The sequence below is a fragment of the Elephas maximus genome, chromosome 3 (assembly GCF_024166365.1).
Source record: "Elephas maximus indicus isolate mEleMax1 chromosome 3, mEleMax1 primary haplotype, whole genome shotgun sequence".
In the NCBI taxonomy this organism is placed as follows: domain Eukaryota; kingdom Metazoa; phylum Chordata; class Mammalia; order Proboscidea; family Elephantidae; genus Elephas; species Elephas maximus.
The window spans coordinates 11,028,210-11,049,558 of record NC_064821.1 but is presented as its reverse complement, the minus strand read 5'-3'; the positions used below and the strand labels follow the sequence as shown (position 1 = coordinate 11,049,558).

At 39.2% G+C, this 21,349-nt stretch overlaps 1 protein-coding gene and 1 long non-coding RNA gene across 2 annotated transcripts in view; both read right to left on the bottom strand.

Moving 5' to 3' along the window:
• The window catches only part of LOC126070869 (adhesion G protein-coupled receptor E4-like), a 33,249-nt gene extending 30,195 nt beyond the window's left edge, over positions 1-3,054 (bottom strand). Inside the window, exon 1 of the mRNA XM_049875207.1 lies at positions 2,985-3,054. Coding sequence (XP_049731164.1) covers positions 2,985-3,054 — 70 coding nt within the window. The remainder of the gene's footprint in view (positions 1-2,984) is intronic.
• Positions 3,055-5,237: 2,183 nt separating this feature from the next.
• Positions 5,238-17,910, bottom strand: LOC126072027 (uncharacterized). Its single transcript, XR_007516448.1, has 3 exons — positions 17,874-17,910; positions 6,091-6,167; positions 5,238-5,317 (listed from the first exon to the last, which is right to left on the bottom strand). It is a non-coding gene; the product is annotated as an uncharacterized LOC126072027 (long non-coding RNA).
• Positions 17,911-21,349: the final 3,439 nt, after the last annotated feature.

The window sequence follows — 21,349 nt, the reverse complement described above, 5'->3', positions numbered from 1 at the left end:
CTATGAATCCTTAAATATCAAGTCAGAGTCATGAGGCAAGAAGCTTACCCTCAGAGGGGCAGGTGAAACTCAGATGGAATGAGGAAACCACACACTCCCGTCTTTCATCTTTAGTTCACTCTGGGGATCTAATTCAGTGGAAAGGTATGCAGATAGCCCATTCCATTTAATTTGTTCTCTCGCTCTCAAACTCTCTCTTTCTCCTCTCCCTACCCTTTCTTCCTTTGAATCACTGAACCTCTATCACTTTATCTCTCTTACTCTATCCTTGTCTCTATGACCCCAACTTCTTGTCTCTCATCTTCAACCCTTTGGAGCTCTGACCCTCTAGCCCTCTGTCTCTATAGCCCTCATTTCCTGTCTCTTTGTCTCACTCTCACTGTCTCTCTGCCCGTCTGTGTCCTTTTTTTCTTCCCACCCTGTCTTCTTTCCGTCCCTTTCTTCTCCCTGCGTTTTTCATGCAAGTATAAGTTAGTCGCAGAAGTCAAATGAATTCTGTAGCATAAAGCAGTGTTTCTCAAACTGTAGTTATTCGTGTGCCACCATCCCATTACTGTAATTATTTACTCAGTTTTAAAATCAAGTCATTTTTAGATTTTTTCTTCTCCACCCTCATTCTTCAGCTCACAGTAGGGGGTGAAAATTAGTCAGTAGCTGGGAATTTTCTGGAGGAAATGCGACATGTATTCCACTCTCTCAAAGCAATCAGGTCTTTTCCTCTGAAATATTTTACATTCATTCATCCAATATTTGTTGAGCATCTACTGTGTGCCAGCAGTGTTCTAGGCATAGCAGATATAGCAGAGAACAAAATGGAGTCCTTGCCATCAGAGAGCTGACATTGTAGTTGGAAAAATGGACAATAAATAAATTAGAAAAATATCACAGAGTAGTAGGTGCTGTAAAAAGGCTTAAATAAAGTGATGGGATAAAGCAGGGGTTGGCCTGAGGGTCAAATTCAGCCTGTCACCTGTTTTTGTAAATGAAGTTTTAATGGGCCACAGTCATACTCATTTATGTATTGTCTATGACTGCTTTCATACTACAATGACCGGGTTGAGTACTTGCAACAGAGACTGTACAGCCTGAAATTTACTATCTAGGTCTCTATAGAAAAACCTTGTCAACCTGTAGGATAGAGGAAAACTGAGTGATGATAAAACAATTCTCAGGGGACTCAGTCATAAAAAGAAAAGAAATCCTGATGCATGCCACGACATGGATGAACCTTGAAAACACCGTGCTGAGAGAAATAAGTCCATCACAAAAGGACAAGTACTGTATGATGCCACTTATATAAATAAGCAAATATATGGGGACCAAAGATTAGTAGTGGTTACCAGGGGTGAGAGGGATGGGTACAGGTGAATTTTTACTTAGGGGCACAGAGTCTGTCTTAATGGTGGTAGAATGATTTGGAAAAGGGTAGCGGGAAGGGGTATACAACTTGAAGAATATAACCAATGTCGCTGAATTGTACATATAGAAATTGCTGAGATGTCATACATGTTTTCACCAGAATAATTTTTTTTAAAAGACCCAGAACATACAGAAAAAGTTTTAAAATAAGGACCCAGGATAAAAAGACAACAATGCTTGGATAAGAGTTCCTTTTAAATATAAGTAAAAAGCTTCTGAATCAGGGGTAAATTAGAAAATACATATATGAATAAGGGATGGCAGCCCTTATTATTATATAAAAATCATAACAGCCTGGAAATCCTCTAATGATATACAGGATCAGTTAAAAAATTATTTATATTTCTGGAATAAAAAACAAACTGTTAAAAAAAAAAATCACTTCTCAAGGGAGTAAGTATTGAAAGCAATGATCATCTACCCCTGTTGAGCATTGAGTTCAGTAGCTGCCTTTTTAAACCATAACATAAAAGCCAAAAAAACCAAACCCAGTGCCATCGAGTTGATTCCAACTCACAGCAACCCTATAGGACAGAGTAGAACTGCCCCATAGAGTTTCCAAGGAGCACCTAGCGGATTTGAACTGCTGACCCTTTGTTTAGCAGCCGTAGCACTTAACCACTACGCCACCAGGGTTTCCAAACCATCACATGGAAACAGGAAATGCATCAACCTAGCCCTTTTAAGGAAGTGTGTCAAGGGATCCCTGTTTGAACATTGGTGTGAGTCCCAAAGTACACACTCCTTGTGAGACTCCAGCTCATCTCTAATATTACCTGCTCAGTGGTCAAGGCAGAACTTTTAATTCTATTGTGTAGCATCTCCCTTCTTCAAAAACTTTGAGTTCCCATTAGGGACTGAATTGTGTCCCCCAAAAGCTATGTGTCGTCAATCCTAACCCCTATAATACCTGTGGTTATAATCCCTTTTGAGAATGGGTTCTCTTTGTTATATTAATGAAACAATATTATTGTAGGATGTGACTTAAGATAATATATTTTGAGGAACAATATTATTGTAGGATGTGACTTAAGATAATATATTTTGAGATAGACAAGAGATTAAACAAGCAAATAAGAAAGCAGAGATCAGAGAAGAGGGATGCCATGCCACTTGAGATCACAAAGGAAACAAGAAACAGAAGCTTGGAAGGAAAAAGGACCTTCCCCCAGAACCACCAGAGTGTGAAAGGCTTCCTTTAGAGCCAGCACCCTGAATTTGTACTTCTAGCATCCTAAACCATGAGAAAATAAATATCTGCTTCTTAAAGCAACTCACTTGTGTTATTTCTGTTACAGCAACACTAGATCACTAAGACAGTCCCCCACCCCTTGTTCTAGTCACCTAGAAATGAGACATGGTGCCTAGAATTTGAAGGTTAAGAGAATCCATCTTAAAAACAGTACCTCTTGTGGTTTCTTTGAAAGCATGGGCACAGTCAATATCCATTGTGTTATTTTCAGCTTCCAAAATTATTCTCTTGCTTGTCTCATTGCATCTATTGGTTTCATAGGCTGGAAACATAAAGAAAGTGAGTCCTGCTTTGCTTACTTCTCATGTCTAACACTTGTTGAAGAGCTCTTCTTTGGAAGACCCACTGTTGGTGATTTCATCTCCCGCATGCTCCAAAGTCATGGTAGACCAGATGACACTCCCCACCACCAACACACATCTCTGGCCGCTGAGTACGAGTTGGTAAAAATGGCCTAAGCAACACACACTGGCCACATAACTCAAGAAGAAAGGAGATGATCATACTTCCGAAAGCTGGCACTAGAGGGGGCAAGCTAAACATTTACTACAGGAAACTTAAAGGGCAGAAAAAAAAAAAATTAAGAATGTACACTGGAGTTCCCACTGAGTGGAGAATTTAATATTTTAAAGCTAACCACTTAAGGGTTTTCCACAGATAGTCAACTGGGACTAGATCTTCTGCATTTGGGAAGAATCCCCTGAGTAAACCCTTTCAGCCAAGTGAACACAAGACCTGACAAAAGATGACCCCTATATAAGTTTTTGATACACACAGTTTTTCTCTGGAGAAGTGAGAAAATTTGTTTAGGGGCTATGACAGAGACTATACATTGTTTCCATATCCATTCACCTCTTCTTTCTTTGGGAAAGAGACCCCACAATTAAGCTGAGCACAAGTCATTTCTCAGCCTCCTTTGCAGCTAGGTGGAACCATGTAATTATTTACAGGCCAACACAGGGGTGATCAGAAGTGGTGTGCACTAAAGGGAATGGGCACGGCACATCTTCTATTTCCCTTTCCCCTTCCCAGTGGCTAGTAAGTGGATGTGCAACTAGAGCTGCCATTTTGGGATACAGATGGGAGTTGAACATTCAGGATGGAAAAACTTGGAGCTGACAGGGAACTGCCACACCAGCCCTTGACTTCTTATGTTCAAAGTGTTAAAGAAATAAATCTCTCTCTTTTTAAACCATAGATATTTCAGTCTTTGATATACAACCAGATCCTGTATCCTAATACAGAAACTAAGTTCACACGGAGCATTCAACACAGAACATAAAACAAGCCTCAATAAATTCAAAAACATTAAAATTTTAGAATATGCTCTCAGACCACGATGGAATTAAATAAGGATTAAAAAAAAAAAAAAAGATAACCAGAAATCTAGAAAAGCCCCATATATTTGGAAATTAAATAACACACTTCTAAAATAACCCATAAAGAACCCTGGTGCTGCAAAAACTAAATGCTTGGCTGCAAATCAAAAAGTTGGCAGTTCAAACCCACCCAGCAGCTCTGTGAGAGAAAGACCTGGTGATCTGTCCCCATAAAGTTTATGACCAAGAAAACTCTATGGGGCAGTTATACTCTGTCATGTGGGGTTATTATGAATCAGAATAGACTCAATGGCACCTAACAACAACAAATAACCCATATGCCAGAGGATAAACCACAAGTAAAATGTTTAGATATTTTAACTGAGTGATCATGAATGCTCAACATAAGAAAAATTATAGAATGCAGCCAAAGCAGTGCTTAGAGGGAAAAATGTAGCTCCAATTTATAGCTAAATTTATATCTCTAATGCACATGTTATGAAAGAAGAAATGGTTTGAAATCAATGACCTAAGTTACCAAGTCAAGAAGCTAGAAAACAAAAAGCAAATTAAACCCAAAGAAAGTAGAAGAAATGAAATAAGATAAGAGCAGAAATCAATATAAAAAGAAAGCAGACTAAGGAAGGATAGGAAAAAAATAAATAAACCAAATCAGAAGTTGTTTCTTTGAAATAATTAACAGGTACCAGGGATAAAGAGATTCCTGAAAAGGAATGTAATTAGGGTCCCCCAACCCATCCTTTTGAGGTTTAAAATTGTTAGAACCGCTTGAGTGGATAAGGATGATACTCACTCAGGTTTACTGGAATGAAGGAACTCCAGGGACCCCAATGGAGGAAAGGGGGTCTAAACCAGGTACCAAATATCTGCACTAGGTTTAGCTTGCCCTAGTACCGTATGTAACTGAGTCCATGGGATCTTTCTGATCCAGTGATGGAAGCATGGTGGATATGTTCCTATGTACTTTCCACTGTACCAAGGGGAGTTGGGAAGAGAAAGATAGCTGGTTTATTCCTTTGAATTTATATTTTGAAAGCAGACCCCTACTCATATAGAATGTCAATGTAGAAAATCTATAATGCTTGGATCTAAAAGATTTCATCATTCATAGACTGCAACTATGCCAGGACCTAAATCCCTTTAAGGAGGCAATTTAAGGAGTATTCTTACCTATACCAATCTCAGGATTTTCATGCTTTCCTGGAGAATCAAAAATATCATTCCATGTGTTCACTATCACCTTCTGAAGTAGTCGGGTAGTCCTTTGTACAATGTCCTTTTTGGTTCCATGGTTCCATATATCATTCTTTAAAAAAAATAAAGCTAATTAGGTAGAAACACACTGAAACTTAAGAAAGTGGGAACATGGGTAAGTGTGGTTAGGTGAGCCCAGAAGGTGTTGTAATGGATCACAAAGGTCCGTCTTGTTGTGCATACCAAAAAACCAAACCAAACCCATTGCCATCGAGTTGATTTCAACTCATAGGGTCACCATAAGTCAGAGGCCGACTAGATGACAGCTAACAACAACAACAGGTTCTGTGCCATCAGCTTGTTATGTGGTTTCTCTTTTATCCCTCACAGCCCTCTGAAGGGTGTACCATTAGCTGGATTTTATTTATGAGTCCATGAAGGCTTAGAAGATGAGATCTTTGGAACCTATAGGTAGTGCCTTATGGGGTAAGACAGGGGATGTGAAGTGGTGGTGGGGTGGTGAGGCTCTAGGTATCTGATGCAGGTCTTTGAATGACAGCTTTAACATTTTAACCCTATTCCAGAGTTTCTCAATCTTGGCAGTATTGACATTTGGGACTGGAAAATTTTTAGTTGTGGGGACCTGTTCTGTGCATTGTAAGATGTTGAGCAGCATCGCTGGCCTCTACCTAGTAAACATCAATAATACACACACACACACACACACACACACCCCAGTGATGACAGCCAAAAACGTTTGCAGGCATTGACAAATGCCCCCTCGGCTTGGGGATAAATTCACCCTCAATTGAGAACTGCTCTATCCTAAAAGTCATAGGGAACCATTGAAGTATTTAAGCAGGAGAATGACATGGTAAGACTGACCAACTGTTTCCAAGCCTGGGCTCTGCCCCCATTCCTCCAAATGTTCACTGAACTCTGGGTCTTCTTACTGTCGTACTCTGGGAAGTAAAAATAACCATTAGAATAGAATATGGGAGAGAACATGCCACTGGTCACATCCCTTCTTCCAGTCACCGCTGACTTGGGTCTTTTCTAGATGCTTTCACCACCACCACCAGTTACCATCAATTGATACTGACTCATGGTGACCCCGTGTGTGTCAGAGAAGAACTGGGTTCCACAGGGTTTTCAGTTGCTGAGTTTTTGGAAACATATCACCACACCTTTCTTCCAAGGAGCCTCTTGGTGGACTCCAACGTCCAACATTTTGGTGAGCAGCTGAGGGTTTTAAATGTTTGCACCACCTAGGGACGCCAATGCTTCCAGTCTATCCTAATTCCTCTCTAAAAATAAAAAAGAAAGAAACCCACTGCCCTCAAGTCCATCTGAACTCATGGTGACCCATATGGCAGAGGAGAATTGCTCCTGTGTAATCTCCTCCCCTTGAGGGTGTACTGAACCTAGTGGCTTACTTATAATGAATGTTGTTGTTGTCCGCTCTGAGTCATGGCAGCCTTATGTAGAACAGAATGAAACATTGCATGGTCCTGCGCCATCTTCATGATCATTGGGGTTTGAGTCCATTGTTGTACCTATTGTGTCAATCCATCCATTATGGATTGAACTATGTCAACCAAAAATATGTGTTACAGCCCTTACCCCTATACCCGTGGATGGAATTTCATTTGGGAATAGAACTTTCTTTGTTATGTGAATGAGGCTCTACCAATGTAGAGAGTGTGTCCTAAACTTAATCACTTCTGAGTTATGGACACAGAGACAAGCAAGCAGATGCTATATGAAGATGATGGAGGCAGTTGAATCCACAAACCCAGAAACTCCAAGGCTTGCCTGCTGCTAGAAGCTGATGCAGCACTGCAGGTGCTCATTCGTGTATGTCAAGAAATTTGGGAGACAGTTACCTGGTCAACCAATTGGCAGAGATCCATATTTGTGCCCATTCCAAAAAAAGGTCATACAACAGAATTTGAAAATTGTCGAACAATACCATTAATATTACATGCAACTAAAATCTTGCTGAAGATAATTAAAAAATGGTTGCAGCACTACATCACAAGGAACTGCCAGAAATTCAAGCTAGATTTAAAAGAGGATGTGGAATGAGGGATATTATTGATAATGTCAGATGGATCTTGGCTGAAAGGAGAGTATACTAGAAAGATGCTTACCTGTGTTTTATTGACTCTGCGAAGGCATTCAACTGTGTGAATCATAACAAATTATGAATAACATTGCAAAGAATGGGAATTCCAGAACACTTAATTGTGCCCATGAGGAACATGTACATAGACCAAGAGGCAGTCATTTGAACAGAATGAGGGAATACCTCATGGTTTAAAATTAGAACAAGTGTGTGTCAGGGCTGTACCCTTTCACCATATTTATTCAATCTGTATGCTGAGCAAATAATTCGAGAAGCAGTATTATATGAAGAAGAATGCAACATCAGGATAGGAGGAAGATTCATTAACAACCTGTGACATGCACGGGACACAACATTGCTTGCTGAAAGTGAAGAGGACTTGAAAGCACTTACTGAAGAAGATCGAAGACTACCACCTTCAGTATGGATTACACCTCAACATAAAGAAAACAAAAACCCTCGCAACTGGACCAATAAGTAGTATCATGATAAAAGGAGAAAAGATTGAAGTTGCCAAGCATTTCATTTTGCTTGGATCCACGATCAATACCCACTGAAGTAGCAGTCAGGAAATGAAATGATGCACTGCATTGGGCAAATCTGCTACAAAAGACATCCTTAAAGTGTTGAAAAGCAGAGATGTCACTTTGAGAACTAAGTTCCGCCTGATCCAAGCTGTGATATTTTCAACCGCCTCACATGTGGGTCAGGCTAGAGTCTTCTCCTGACTCACGTAGCTGCAGGGGCTGGCAAACCCAAGATTGACAGGTAAGACAGCAGGCCGCTGTCTTACAGACTGTGGAGGCTGGTGAATTCCAAGATCGGCAGGTAAGCTGCTAGCTCAAGTTCTAAGAACTGGAGATCAGGGGAAACAGAAGCCAGGTGCAGAACTCAGAGCTAGCAAAGGCCTGTGAACTTTGCCAGAAAGCCCATCTGTGTTGGATTCAGTCCACATCCCCAAGGAAACTCTCTTTCAACTGATTAGCTGCTCATAACAAATCTCATTATGGAGGTGATTACATTATCGCCTGGTTGCCAAACTATATCATAACAGCCAAACCACTGAGAATCATGGCCCAGCCAAGCTGACACACAACCTTGATCATCACAGTTGGGAACAAAGAAAGATCAGTAGCTGGACAGTATGGTCTTGGTGAAAGACAGGACGCCTGTGATGACATGATAAAATTTTGCAAGACCAATTATCTGTTCATTGGGAATACCTTTTTTCAATAACATAAACAGCGATTATACATGTGGGCCTTGCCATATAGAATACACAAGAATCAAATCAACTACATCTGTGAAAAGAGATGATGGGAAAATATCATCAGTCAAAACAAGGTCAGCAGCCATCCGTGGAACAGAACATCAATTGCTGATATGCAAATTCAGTTAGAAGCTGAAGAAAATGAGGCAGGACCCCTACCTCACTCCATGTACAAAAACTAATTGAAAATAGATCAAAGACCTAAATATAAAATCTAAAACAACAAAGATCATGGAGAAAAAAAGTGGGGACAATGTCAGGCGTGCTAATGCATGGCATAAACAGTACACAAAACATTACTAACAATACAGAAGAAAAACTAGATAACTGGGAGCTCCTAAAAATCAAACACCTATGCTCATCCAAAGACTTCACCAAAAAAGTGAAAAGATTAGCTCCAGACTGGGAAAAAGTTTTTAGCTATGACATTTCTGATCAGCGCCTGATCTCTAAAATCTACATGATACTGCAAAAACTCAACTATAAAAAGACAAATAACCCAATTAAAAAATGGGCAAAAGATATGAACAGACACTTCACTAAAGAAGACATTCAGTGGCTAACAGATACATGAGGAAATGCTCACAATCATTAGCCATTAGAGAAATGCAAATCAAAACTACAATGAGATTCCATCTCACTCCAACAAGGCTGGCATTAATCCAAAAAACACAAAATAATAAATGTTGGAGAGATTGGAACACTTATACACTGTTGGTGGAAATATAAAATGGTATAACCACTTTGGAAATCAATTTGGCGATTCCTTAAAAAGCTAGAAATAGAACTACCATACTAACCAGCAATCCCACTCCTTGGAATATATCCTAGAGAAATAAGAGCCTTTACAAGAAGAGATATATGCACACCCATGTTCACTGCAGCACTGTTTACAATACCTAAAAGATGGAAGCAACTAAGGTGCCCATCAACAGATGAATGGATAAATAAATTATGGTATATTCACACAATGGAATGCTACACATTGATAAAGAACAGTGATGAATCTGTGAAACATTTCATAAAATGGAGAAATCTGGAACGCATTACGCTAAGTGAAATTAGTCAGTTGGAAAAGGACAAATATTGTATAAGATCACTATTATAAGAACTCAAGAAATAATTTAAACACAGAAGAAAATACCCTTCGATGGTAACGAGAGGGGGAGGGAGGGTGGGATAGGAGTATTCACTAATTAGATAGTAGATAAGAACTACTTTAGGTGATGGGAAAGACAACACACAATACAGGCCAGGTCAGCACAACTGGACTAAACCAAAAGCAAAGAAGTTTCCTGAAAAAACTGAATGCTTTGAAGGTCAGCGTAGCAGGGGCAGGGGTCTGGGGACCATGGTTTCAGGGGACATCTAAGTCAATTGGCATAATAAAATCTATTAAGAAAACATTCTGCATTCCACTTTGGAGAGTGGTGTCCAAGGTCTTAAACGCTAGCAAGCGGCAATTTAAGATGCATCAATTGGTCTCAACCCACCTGGATCAAAGGAGAATGAAGAACACCAAGGACACAAGGTAATTATGAGCCCAAGAGACAGAAAGGGCCACAGAAACCAGAGGCTATATCAGCCTGAGACCAGAAGAACTAGATGGTGCCCAACTACAACTGATGACTGCCCTGACAGGGAACAAAACAGAGAACCCCTGAGGCAGCAGGAGGGCAGTGGAATGCAGACCCCAAATTCTCATAAAAAGACCAGACTTAAGGGTCTGACTGAGACTAGCATGACCACGGTGGTCATGGCCCCCAGACCTTCTGTTGGCCCAGGACAGGAACCATTCCCAAAGCCAACTGTTCAGACAGGGATTGGAATGGACAATGGGTTGCAGAGGGATGCTGGTGAGGAGTGAGCTTTTTGGATCAGGTGGACACTTGAGACTATGTTGGCACCTCCTGGCTGGAGGGGAGATGAGAAGGTAGGGGGGGTTAGAAGCTCACAAAATGGACACTACAAGAGAGAGTGGAGGAGGGAGTGGGCTGTCTCATTAGGGAGAGAGCAATTGGGAGTATGTAGAAAGGTGTATATAAGTTTTTGTGTGAGAGACTGACTTGATTTGTAAACTTTCCCTTAATGCACAATAAAAATTAAAAAAAAAAAATGTGCAAAGACCTGGAGTTAGAAAACCAAAAGGAAAAGACATGCTCAGCAATTCTCAAGCTGAAATAACTGAAGAAAAATTCAAACCTCCAAGTGGCAATTTTGAGAATTCCACAGGGAAAATATTGAATAACACAAGAAGCATTAAAAGAAGATGCACGGAATACACAGTCACTGCACAAAAAAGAATTGATTGACGTTCAACCATTTCAGGAGGTAGCATATGATCAAGAACTGATAATATTGAAGGAAGAAGTCCAAGTTGCACTAAAGGCATTGGCAAAAAACAGGACTCCAGTAATTGAGGAATACAAAATTGAGATATTTCAACAAATGGATACAGCCCTGGAAGTGCCCACTCATCTATGCCAAGAAATTTGAAAGACAGCTACCTGGCAAAGAGACTGGAAGTGATCCATATTCATATCCGTTCCGAAGAAAGGTGATCCAGCCAAATGTGGAAATTATTGAACAATATCATTAATATCACACACAAGTAAAATTTTGCTGAAGATAATTCAAAAATGGTTGCAGCAGTGCATTGACAGGGAAATTCTGGAAATTCAAGCTGGATATCATTGCCATTGTCAGATGGATCTTGGCTGAAAGCAGAGAATGCCAGAAAGATGTTTACCTGTGTTTTATTGACTATGTAAAGGCATTCAATTGTGTGGGTCATAACAAATTATGGATAACGCTGTGAACAATGGAAATTCCCAAACACTTCATTGTACCCATGTTGAATCATTTTACCCGGAGGGACCAGTCCCTGGGGAAGGACATTAGGCTTGGTAAAGAAGAAGGTCATCGAAAAAGAGGAAGAGTCTCAATGAGATGGATTGATACAACGGCTGCAACAATGGGCTGAAACAGAGTAATACTTGTGAGAATGGTGCAGGACCAGGCGTTGTTTCGTTCTATTGCATATGAGGTCACTATGGGTTGGAACCAACTCGATGGCACCTAACAAAAACAAATGTATGTATATATATTTACATGTATGTGTATATATATATGTATATATATATATACATATATATATGTATAAACCAAAAAACCAAACCCGTTGCTGACTCATAGCGACCCTATAGGACAGAGTAGAACTACCCCATACGGTTTCCAAAGAGCGCCTGGTGGATTCAAACCGCTGACCTTTTGGTTAGCAGCCATAGCTTAACCATTATGCTACCAGGGTTTCCGTATATATGTATATATCGACTCGACGGCAATGGGTTTGGTTTGGTTTTTTTTCATGTATATATGGAGCCCTAGTGGTGCAGTGGTTAAGTGCTGGGCTCCTAACTGAAAGTCATCAGTTCAAGTCCACCAGCCACTCCTTGGAAATTCTATGAGGTAGTTCTACTCTGTCCTATAGGGTCACTATGAGTCAGAATCACCTCAACAGTAAGGATTTCATTTTTTAAATGGAGACACCTATTAAAAGCCTAAAAGACCATTAAATGGAAAATCTGTAAGAGAACTCCATTATATTTTTCATACAAAATTAACATTACAGGCTTCTAATGGATGCTTTAATTAGAAATGGATGTTATCAGCAATATTTGGCAAAATAAAATCTGTCACTGTGAAATATTCAATAAGTTCAATTTCCATCAGTCAATATTAAATGTTTCCTAAACCTTACGATTTCAGTGAGAAGCTACAAGTTAAATGAGAAAGTAAAAATCCCTAGACAAACTTATGATCATAAAAAGACTTTACCAAAAGAGTGAAAAGGGAACCTATGGGCTGAGAAAATATTTTTGGCTACAACATACCTGACAAGGGTCTAACTTCTAAAACCTATAAAATGCTTCAACACCTCAACAACAAAAAGACAAATACTCCAGTTAAAAAATGGGCAAATAATATAAACAGACACTTCACCAAAGAAGACATTGAGGCAGCTAACGGGCACGTAAGGAAAAGCTCCCAATCATTCACTGTTAAAGAAATGCAAATCAAAACTAAAATGAAATACCATCTCACCCCGAAAATACTGGCACTGATTAAAAATAATAATAATAATAATAATAATAATAATAATAAATGTTGGAGAAGTAGCAGGGAGATTGGAACTCTTACAAACTGTTAAAGGGAATGTAAAATGGTACAACCATTATGGAAAACAATATGGCATTCCCTTAAAAAGCTAGAATTAGAAGCTTCATACAATCCAGTAATCCCACTACCAGGAATATATCCTAGAGAAATAAGAGCCATAACACAAATAGACATATGCCCACCCATGTTCATTGCAGCATTATTCACAATAGCAAAAAGATGTAAACAATCTAAGTGCCTATCAGCAGATGAATGGATAAACAAATTATGCTACATACACACAATGGAATACTATCCAATGATAAAGAACAATGATGAATCCACAAAACATCTCACAACATGAATAGGGTGGGCATTATACTGAGCGAAATAAATCAATCACAAGAGGACAAATATTGTATGAGACCACTATTACAAAAACTGAAGGAAAGGTTTGTTGTTGTGTTAGGTGCCAACAAGTCCGTTTCAACTCATACCGATCCCTTGTACCACAGAAGGAAACACTGCCTGGTTCTGCACCATTCTCACAGTCGTTGCTATGTTTGAGCCCATTGTTGCAGCCACTGTGTCAATCCATCTCATTGAGAGTCTTCCTTTTTGCTGACCCTCTACCAAGCATGATGTCCTTCTCCAGGAACTGGTCCCTTTTGATAACATTTCCGAAGTACTTGAGATGAAGTCTCACCTTCCTTTCTTCCAAGGAGCACTCTGGCTGTACTTCTTCCAAGACAGACTTGTTCCTTCTTCTGGCAGTCCATGATACATTCAATATTTTTCACCAATACCATAATTTAAAGGCATCAATTCTTGTTCAGTTGTCCTTATTCATTATCCAGGTTTTGCCTACGTGTGAGGTGATTGAAAATATCATAACCTGGGTCAGGTGCACTTCAGTCCTCAAAGTGATATCTTTGCTTTTCGACACTTTAAAGGGATATTTTGCAGCAGACTTGCTCAATGCAATTTGTTGTTTGATTTCTTGACTGCTGCTTTCATGGGTGTTGACTGTGAATCCAAGTAAAATGAAATCCCTGGCAACTTCAATATTTTCTCCAGCTATTTATTATGATGTTGCTTATTGTTCCAGTTGTGAGAATTTTTGTTTTCTTTATGTTGAGGTGTAATCCATTTTGAAGGCTGTAGTCTTTGATCTTCATCAGTAAGTGGTTCAAGTCCTCTTCGCTTTCAGCAAGCAAGGCTGTGTCATCTGCATATTGAAAATTGTTAATGAGTCCCCCACCAATCCTGATGTCACATTCTTATTCATATTGTCCAGATTCTCAGATAATTGGTCAGCATACAGATTCAATAAGTATGGTGAAAGGATACAACCCTGATGCACACCTTTCCTGATTTTAAATCACACAGTATCCCCTTGTTCTGTTCCAATGACTGACTCTTGGTCTATGTACAGGTTCAACATGAGCACAATTAAATGTTCTGGAATTCTTATTCTTTGCAGTGTTATCCATAATTTGTTATGCTTTGCCAAGCATGATGTCTTTCTCCGGGGACTGGTCCCTCCTGACAACATGCCCAAAGTATGTAAGATACAGTCTCACCATCCTTGCTTCCAAAGAGCATTCTGGTTGTACCCCTTCCAAGACAGATTTGTTCATTCTGTTGGCAGTCCATAGTATATTTAATATTCTTCGCCAACACCACAATTCAAAGGCATCAATTCTTCTGTCTTCCTTATTCATTGTCCAGCTGTCACATGCATGTGATGATACTGAAAATACCATTGGCTTGAGTCAAGTGCACCTTAGTCTTCAAGGTGACATCTTTGCTTTTCAACACTTTAAAGAGGTCGTTTGCAGCAGATTTGCCCAATGCAATGCGTCTTTTGATTTCTTGACTGCTCCTTCCATGAGTGTTGACTGTGGATATAAGTAAAATGAAATCCTTGACAATTTCAATCTTTTCTCACTTTATCATGATGTTGCTCATTGGTCCAGTTGTGAGGATTTTTGTTTTCTTTATGTTGAGGTGTAATCCATACTGAAGGCTGTGGTCTTTGATCTTCATCAGTAAGTGCTTCAAGTCCTCTTCACTTTCAGTAAGCAAGGTTGTGTCATCTGCATAATGCAGGTTGTTAATGAGTCTTCCTCCAATCCTGATGCCCCGTTCTTCCTCATATAGTCCAGCTTCTTGGATTATTTGCTCAGCATACAGATTGAATAGGTATGGTGAAAGAATACAACCCTAACTCACACCTTTCCTGACTTTAAACTGCTCAGCATCCTCTTGTTCTGTCTGCAAAACTGCCTCTTGATCTATCTACAAGTTTGTCAGGAGCAGAATTAAGTGCTCTGGAATTCCCATCCTTCGCAATGTTATCCATAATTCGTATGATCCACACAGTTGAATGCCTTTGCATAGTCAATAAAACACAGGTAAACATCCTTCTGGTATGTTCTGCTTTCAGCCAGGATCCATCGGACATCAGCACTGGTATCCCTGGTTCCACATCCTCTTCTGAGTCTGGCCTGAATTTCTGGCAGCTCCCTGATGATACACTGCTATAGCTGCTTTTTAATGATCTTCAGCAAAATTTTCCTTGCATGTGATATTGATGATATTATTCAATAATTTTTGCATTTGGTTGGATCACTTTCTTGGGAATAGGCATAAATATGGATCTCTCAGTTGGTTGGCCGGGTAGCTATCTTCCAAGTTTCATGCCGTAGGCGAGTGAGCACTTCTAGTGCTGCATCCATTTGTTGAAAGATCTCAAATGATATTCCATCAGTTCCTGTTACAACTGTAGGATTTATAAGTGAAAATGTCACCTGTGTATTGCCTCAAAAGCCCAAGAAAAAATAATAAGTTAAACTCAGGTAAAAACACCTTGCTTAGGTAAATACCTGTTAGGTGCTCTTGAGTCAGTTCCTACTCATAGCGACCCTATGTACAGCAGAATGAAACACTGCCTGGTCCTGTACCATCCTCATGATCACTGTTATGCTTAAGTCCATTGTTGCAGCCACTAGGTCATTCCTTCTCATTGAGGGTCTTCCTCTTTTTCCCTGACCTTCTATTTTACCAAGCATGATGTCCTTCTCCAGGGACTGATCCCTCCTAAAAACATGTTCAAAGTATGTGAGATGTAGTCTCACCATCCTAGCTTCTAAGGAGCTTTCTGACTATACTTCTTCCAAGAAAGATTTGTTTGTTCTTTTGGCAGACCATGGTATATTCAATATTCTTCACCAACACCACAATTCAAAGATGTCAATTCTTCTTCGGTCTTCCTCATTCATTGTCCTGCTTTCACATGCATATGAGACAATTGAAAAAACCCTGGCCTGGGTGAGGAGCACCTTAGTCTTCAAGGGGACATCTTTGCTTTTCAACACTTTAAAGAGGTCTTTTGCAGCAGATTTACCCAGTGCAATGAATCTTTTGATGTCTCGACTGCTATTTCCATGGGTGTTGATTGTGGATCCAAGTAAAATGAAATCCTTGACAACTTCAATCTTTTCTCCGTTTATCATGATGTTGCTTATTGGTCCAGTTGTGAGAATTTTTGTTTTCATTATGTGGAGGTGTAATCCATTCTGAGGGCTGTGGTCTTTGATCTTCCTCAGTAAGAGCTTCAAGTCCTCTTCACTTTCAGCAAGCAAGGTTGCATCATCTGCATATTGCAAGTTGTTAATAAGTCTTCTTCCAATACTGATGCCTGGTTCTTCTTCACATAGTCCAGCTTCTCGGATTATTTGCTCAGCATACAGATTGAATAGGTATGGTCGAAGGATACAGCCCTGAGAGAGTGCCATTGTATTTTTCATTCTAAATTAATAGTATATTAATTAACAATTAATATAAAAAAATTTTAAGCTATATAATTAATATAAAAAAAAAGAAAAAAATACAGCTGATATAAAATCAAAACATGCATCTGACCTAGAGTAAAATGTCTGAACTAATGCTAAGATTCAGTGTAAACTTTCACACAGATTCAAGTATCGTTGCTTAGGAGTTAACCTTATCATTAAGGAAATGATTTTCTTTGTGGTCACGCTAAGAATGTGGTTATTACGTGTCTGGGGGTCTGTAGCTGAAACATCATCAAAACTGTTTTGGACCTCCCCAGGAAATCTTTGATCTCTGGGCAAGGTAACGTTTAAGCACCTGTTCCTAACAATATATGTCCTGCCATTATTTCATGATCTGTCACGAGACCCCCTTTGCAACCACATACCTTGCAAATTATGTCTTTTAGCCAATCTATGTATTCCGGCTGTATTAATGTAATGAATAATGTGAAAAATCACACTCTTCTTTGTCCCGCCTTGGACTGACATCAATCACTGTAAGCCAATCAGAATATTGTGCTTTGTAGTTCTTCTTATGGCACTATAAGTATGTGTGATTTGCACCCCTTTCCTTGGATCTGTGAGCCTCAGACTCTGAGGTTTTCACGATCCCCATTCCAACGATATTTTGGCATCAATTAATCTCTTAGACTTTAATGGAGTTGAAGAGTCTTTTCTCTACAACACATTACAAGCTTCTACTTGTTGCTTTCTTCAGGCATGGATGTTATCAGCAATATTTGCAAAATGAAATCTATTACTGTGAAATAGTCATTATATTCATTTCTGTCAGTCAATATTGTGTTTTCTCAACATTAGGTTTTCAGTGAAAAGCTAAAAGCTAGTAGGGAACTAAAATCATCCAGACAAATAACCTTCTTATGTGTCATAAAGAACGCATGGTCATTAAGGGCCTTTTGTGTTTCATAATTGCCAGACAGCCAACTTCTCTTTACTCTTTCATGCTCAGAGGCACTCCATGAGCAGGTTGTCCTCATGTTCCATAGAATGAAAATCAAATGATCTGTACTATTTTAATACATATCCTCCATGAGGTGACTCAAATGAGATGTGTTCGCGTGTGGATTTGTATGCACCATTAGAAGAATTCCATGGGCAGAGGAGAGCAAATGGAGAAAATCAGAGAGGGTCAGGGAGTCAGTGGAGATGCAGAGAATGAAAAAGGATGCATAAAATATCTGAATAGTGCAAGAGGTAAGTTAGTCACAGGCCAAGACAGAGCAACCCAGAGAAATTCAGCTGAGATACTTACCAGTAGTTTCCTCTTTGGCTTCCAGGGTAGGCTGGCTGGTCACAAGGGCAGAACGCGTACTAACTTCTGGAGTACGAGTAAAGACTGTAAAATCAATGGGAGCAGAGGTCAGAGCTGTGAGATGAGACAGACAGGGACTCGTTATCAGAACTGAAACAAAACAGACGTTTGTGGAACTTTCAATTATCATGTTAACCCTCGGAATCTATCGTGAGCTGTGTCATGTTTATTTTGCCATTTAGTATTTATTTCAAGGGTTTGGATTAAGTAAGCAAAGAAAGAAAAATTAATGATTTTCCATAGAAGTTAACTGACTCTCAAAGAAAAAAAATGCAGGAGAAGAAACAATAACTGGCATTTTCAAGTGGTCTCTGCACTAAATATGTAAGAACCAGTATAAAAAGAAAGGAATGCACATATACTTAATGACATTGATGGCTACTTGTCCCCAAGACACAAAATTCTGTTACAACTACAGGATTTGTTAGTGAAAATGTCACCTACTTGTGGGTTGCCTTAAAAGCCAAAGAAAACATGAGGAGTTAAACTCACGTTAAAATACATTGCTTAGGTAAATACTAGGTATCTTTTAAGAAAGAAGGCAAAGAAATTCTTTTAAAAATAGGAGAAGTAAGAAATCTTTGAGGCTCTTAGTATTATCCTGGCATGAAACTCTGCGCTTCTTAAAGCTACTTATTCTACATGTTGTGTTCAGAGAAATTGTCAATATGCCTTAAAGGTGCCAACAATCTGATTGAACCAGTCCAGTATCCTCTGGGCTTCTTCTCCACCTGCTTTCTCACTCTCCATGCATTGACACTGTCACCCATCTGTCAGTCTGTCATACTGTGGTGGCTTTCCTGTTGCTATGGTGCTGGAAGCTATGTCACCCAAAACAGGTATTTCAAATACAAGAAGGGTCAGGCATGGTGAACAGCCCGTAGCAGAGCACCCAGACTAAGGCTGACTAGAAAGAACGGGTTAATGATCTTCTTCTGAGATTTAATCAGTTAAAACCTTAAGGATCGCAACAGAATATTGTCCGATAGAGCACAGGAACATGAGATCTCTAGGTTGGAAGGAATTGCAATGGGTGCTGATTGTGTATCCAAGTAAAATGAAATTCTTGACAACGTCAATCTTTTCTCTGTTTATCATGATGTTGCTTATTTGTCCAGTTGTGAGGATTTTTGTCGTCTTTATGTTGACGTGTAAACCATACTGAAGGCTGTGTCTTTGATCTTCATCAATAAGAGCTTCAGATCCTCTTCACTTTCAGCAAGCAAGGTTGTGTCATCTGCATATCGAAGGTTGTTAATGAGTCTTTCACCAATCCTGATTCTTCATATAGTCCAGCTTCTCAGATTATTTGTTCAGCATACAGATCGAGTAAGTGTGGTGAAAGGATACAACCTTGTTGCACACCTGTCCTGACCTTAAACCACAAAGTATCCCTTGGTCCTGTTCAAATGACTGCATCTTGTTCTATGTACAAGTTCCTCATGAGCACAATTATTCCAAATATGATAAAAACATGTTAAACCCTTCATTCTCCAGATGTCCCATTTCTGTGAACTATGAATGCCAGCTATAGAAGAAGGAAAAAGAGTGACTCTTATGTTGCCTAACTCAAAGGTTCAAGTTAATTAGATTATAATGTGTACACTTTGAGTTAGACAATATTTTTCATAAAAATTATATGCTATGGAGACATCTATTAAAAATCTAAAGCGATCATTTGAGTGCAAAATCCCTGAGACAACTCCATTGTTTTTCATACTAAATTAACATTACCGAGTTCTAAAGGATGCTTTCATTAGGCATGGATGTTATCAGGAAAATTCGGCAAAATAAAATGTCACTGTGGAATATTCATTAAGTTCAACTTCTGTCAGTCAGTATTAGATGTTTTCTAAACTTTATGATTTTCACAAGAAGCTAAAAGCTAAGTGAGAAACTAAAAATCCCTGGACAGACCCCCTTCTTACGTGCCATAAAAAAATACATGAGCATTAATGTGTTTTGTATTTCATAACTGCCAAACAACTGACTCTTCTTTCATTTTTTTATGCTCAGAGGCACTCCGTTAGAAGGTTGTCTTAGTGCTCCATAGAATGAAAAACAAAAATCTATACTAACTTAAATACACATCCTTCATGAAGCAATGCCAATAAAATGTGTTTATGTGTGGATTTGTATTCACCATTAGAAGAATTCCAGAGTTGGTAGGGGCAAATGAAGAAAATGAGAGAGGGTCAGGAAGTCACTGGAGATGCTGAGACAGAAAAGGGATACACAAAATGTTTCCACAGCACAAGAGGTAAATAGTCACAGGCCAAGGCAGAGCAAGCCTCGGAAATTCAGGTGAGATGCTTACCTGTAATTTCCTCATTGACTTTCATGGGATGTTGGCAGTTCACAGTGAGGGAATGAGGCCCTGATTCTTGATAAACGAGTGTGAAATTCTTGGGAGCACAGGTTGGGGCTGTGAGAAGAGACAGAGAGAAGGTCTTGTGGTTGAAATTGAAAGAAAACAGACATTTGTGGGACTTTTAATCATGGTGTTAACACTCAGAATCTATCATGAAGTAAATTTTATTTTACCATTTGCAATTTATTTCAAGGGTTTGAATTAAATAACAAAAGAAAACAAAAACAAAGAGAAAAATTAATGACTTACTATGGAAATTTAGTGACTTCCAAACATGAGAACATACAGAGGAGAAAAGAGGAACAGGCATTTTCAGCTGCCCTCTACCCTAAACATATGAGGACCATTATAAAAAACAAAGGGATATATATGTATTTAGTGAGGTTCGTGGCTACATGTCTCCAAGAGACAAAATTCTGTTAGGATATATAAGTGAAAATGTCACCTAATTGTCTATTGCCTTAAAAACCAAACAATACATAAGGCATTAATCTCAGGTTAAAACATCTTGCTTAGGTAAATACTGGGTGTTTTTTTAAAGAATAAGTCAAAGTAATGTTTAAAATTAGGAAAGGTAAGTAATCTATGAGAGTCTTAGTGTCACCCTGGCATGAAATCCTGTCCATCCTTCTTAAAGCAATTTAACCACATTTGTGTTCAGTGAAATTTTAAATGTACTTAAGGATTCAGCAAAGTTACTGAACCAATTCAGCATCTTCCAGGCTTCTTTGCCACCTGCTTTCTCACTGTCTATGTGACACCATCACCCATATGTCAGTTTATCATACTGTGGTGGCTTGCATGCTGCTATGATACTGGAAGCTATGTATTTCAAATAAGACAAGGGTCGTCCACAGTGGACAGGTTTCAGCAGAGCACCCAGACTAAGACTGACTAGCAAGAACAGCTTAATGATATACTTTAAAAATTATCCAGTGAAAACCCAGAGTCATAACAGTATATCGTCCTACAGTGTGCTGGGAGATTAGCGCCTAGGTTGGAATATACTACACAATGGCTGCAACAATGCCCTCAAATACCAACG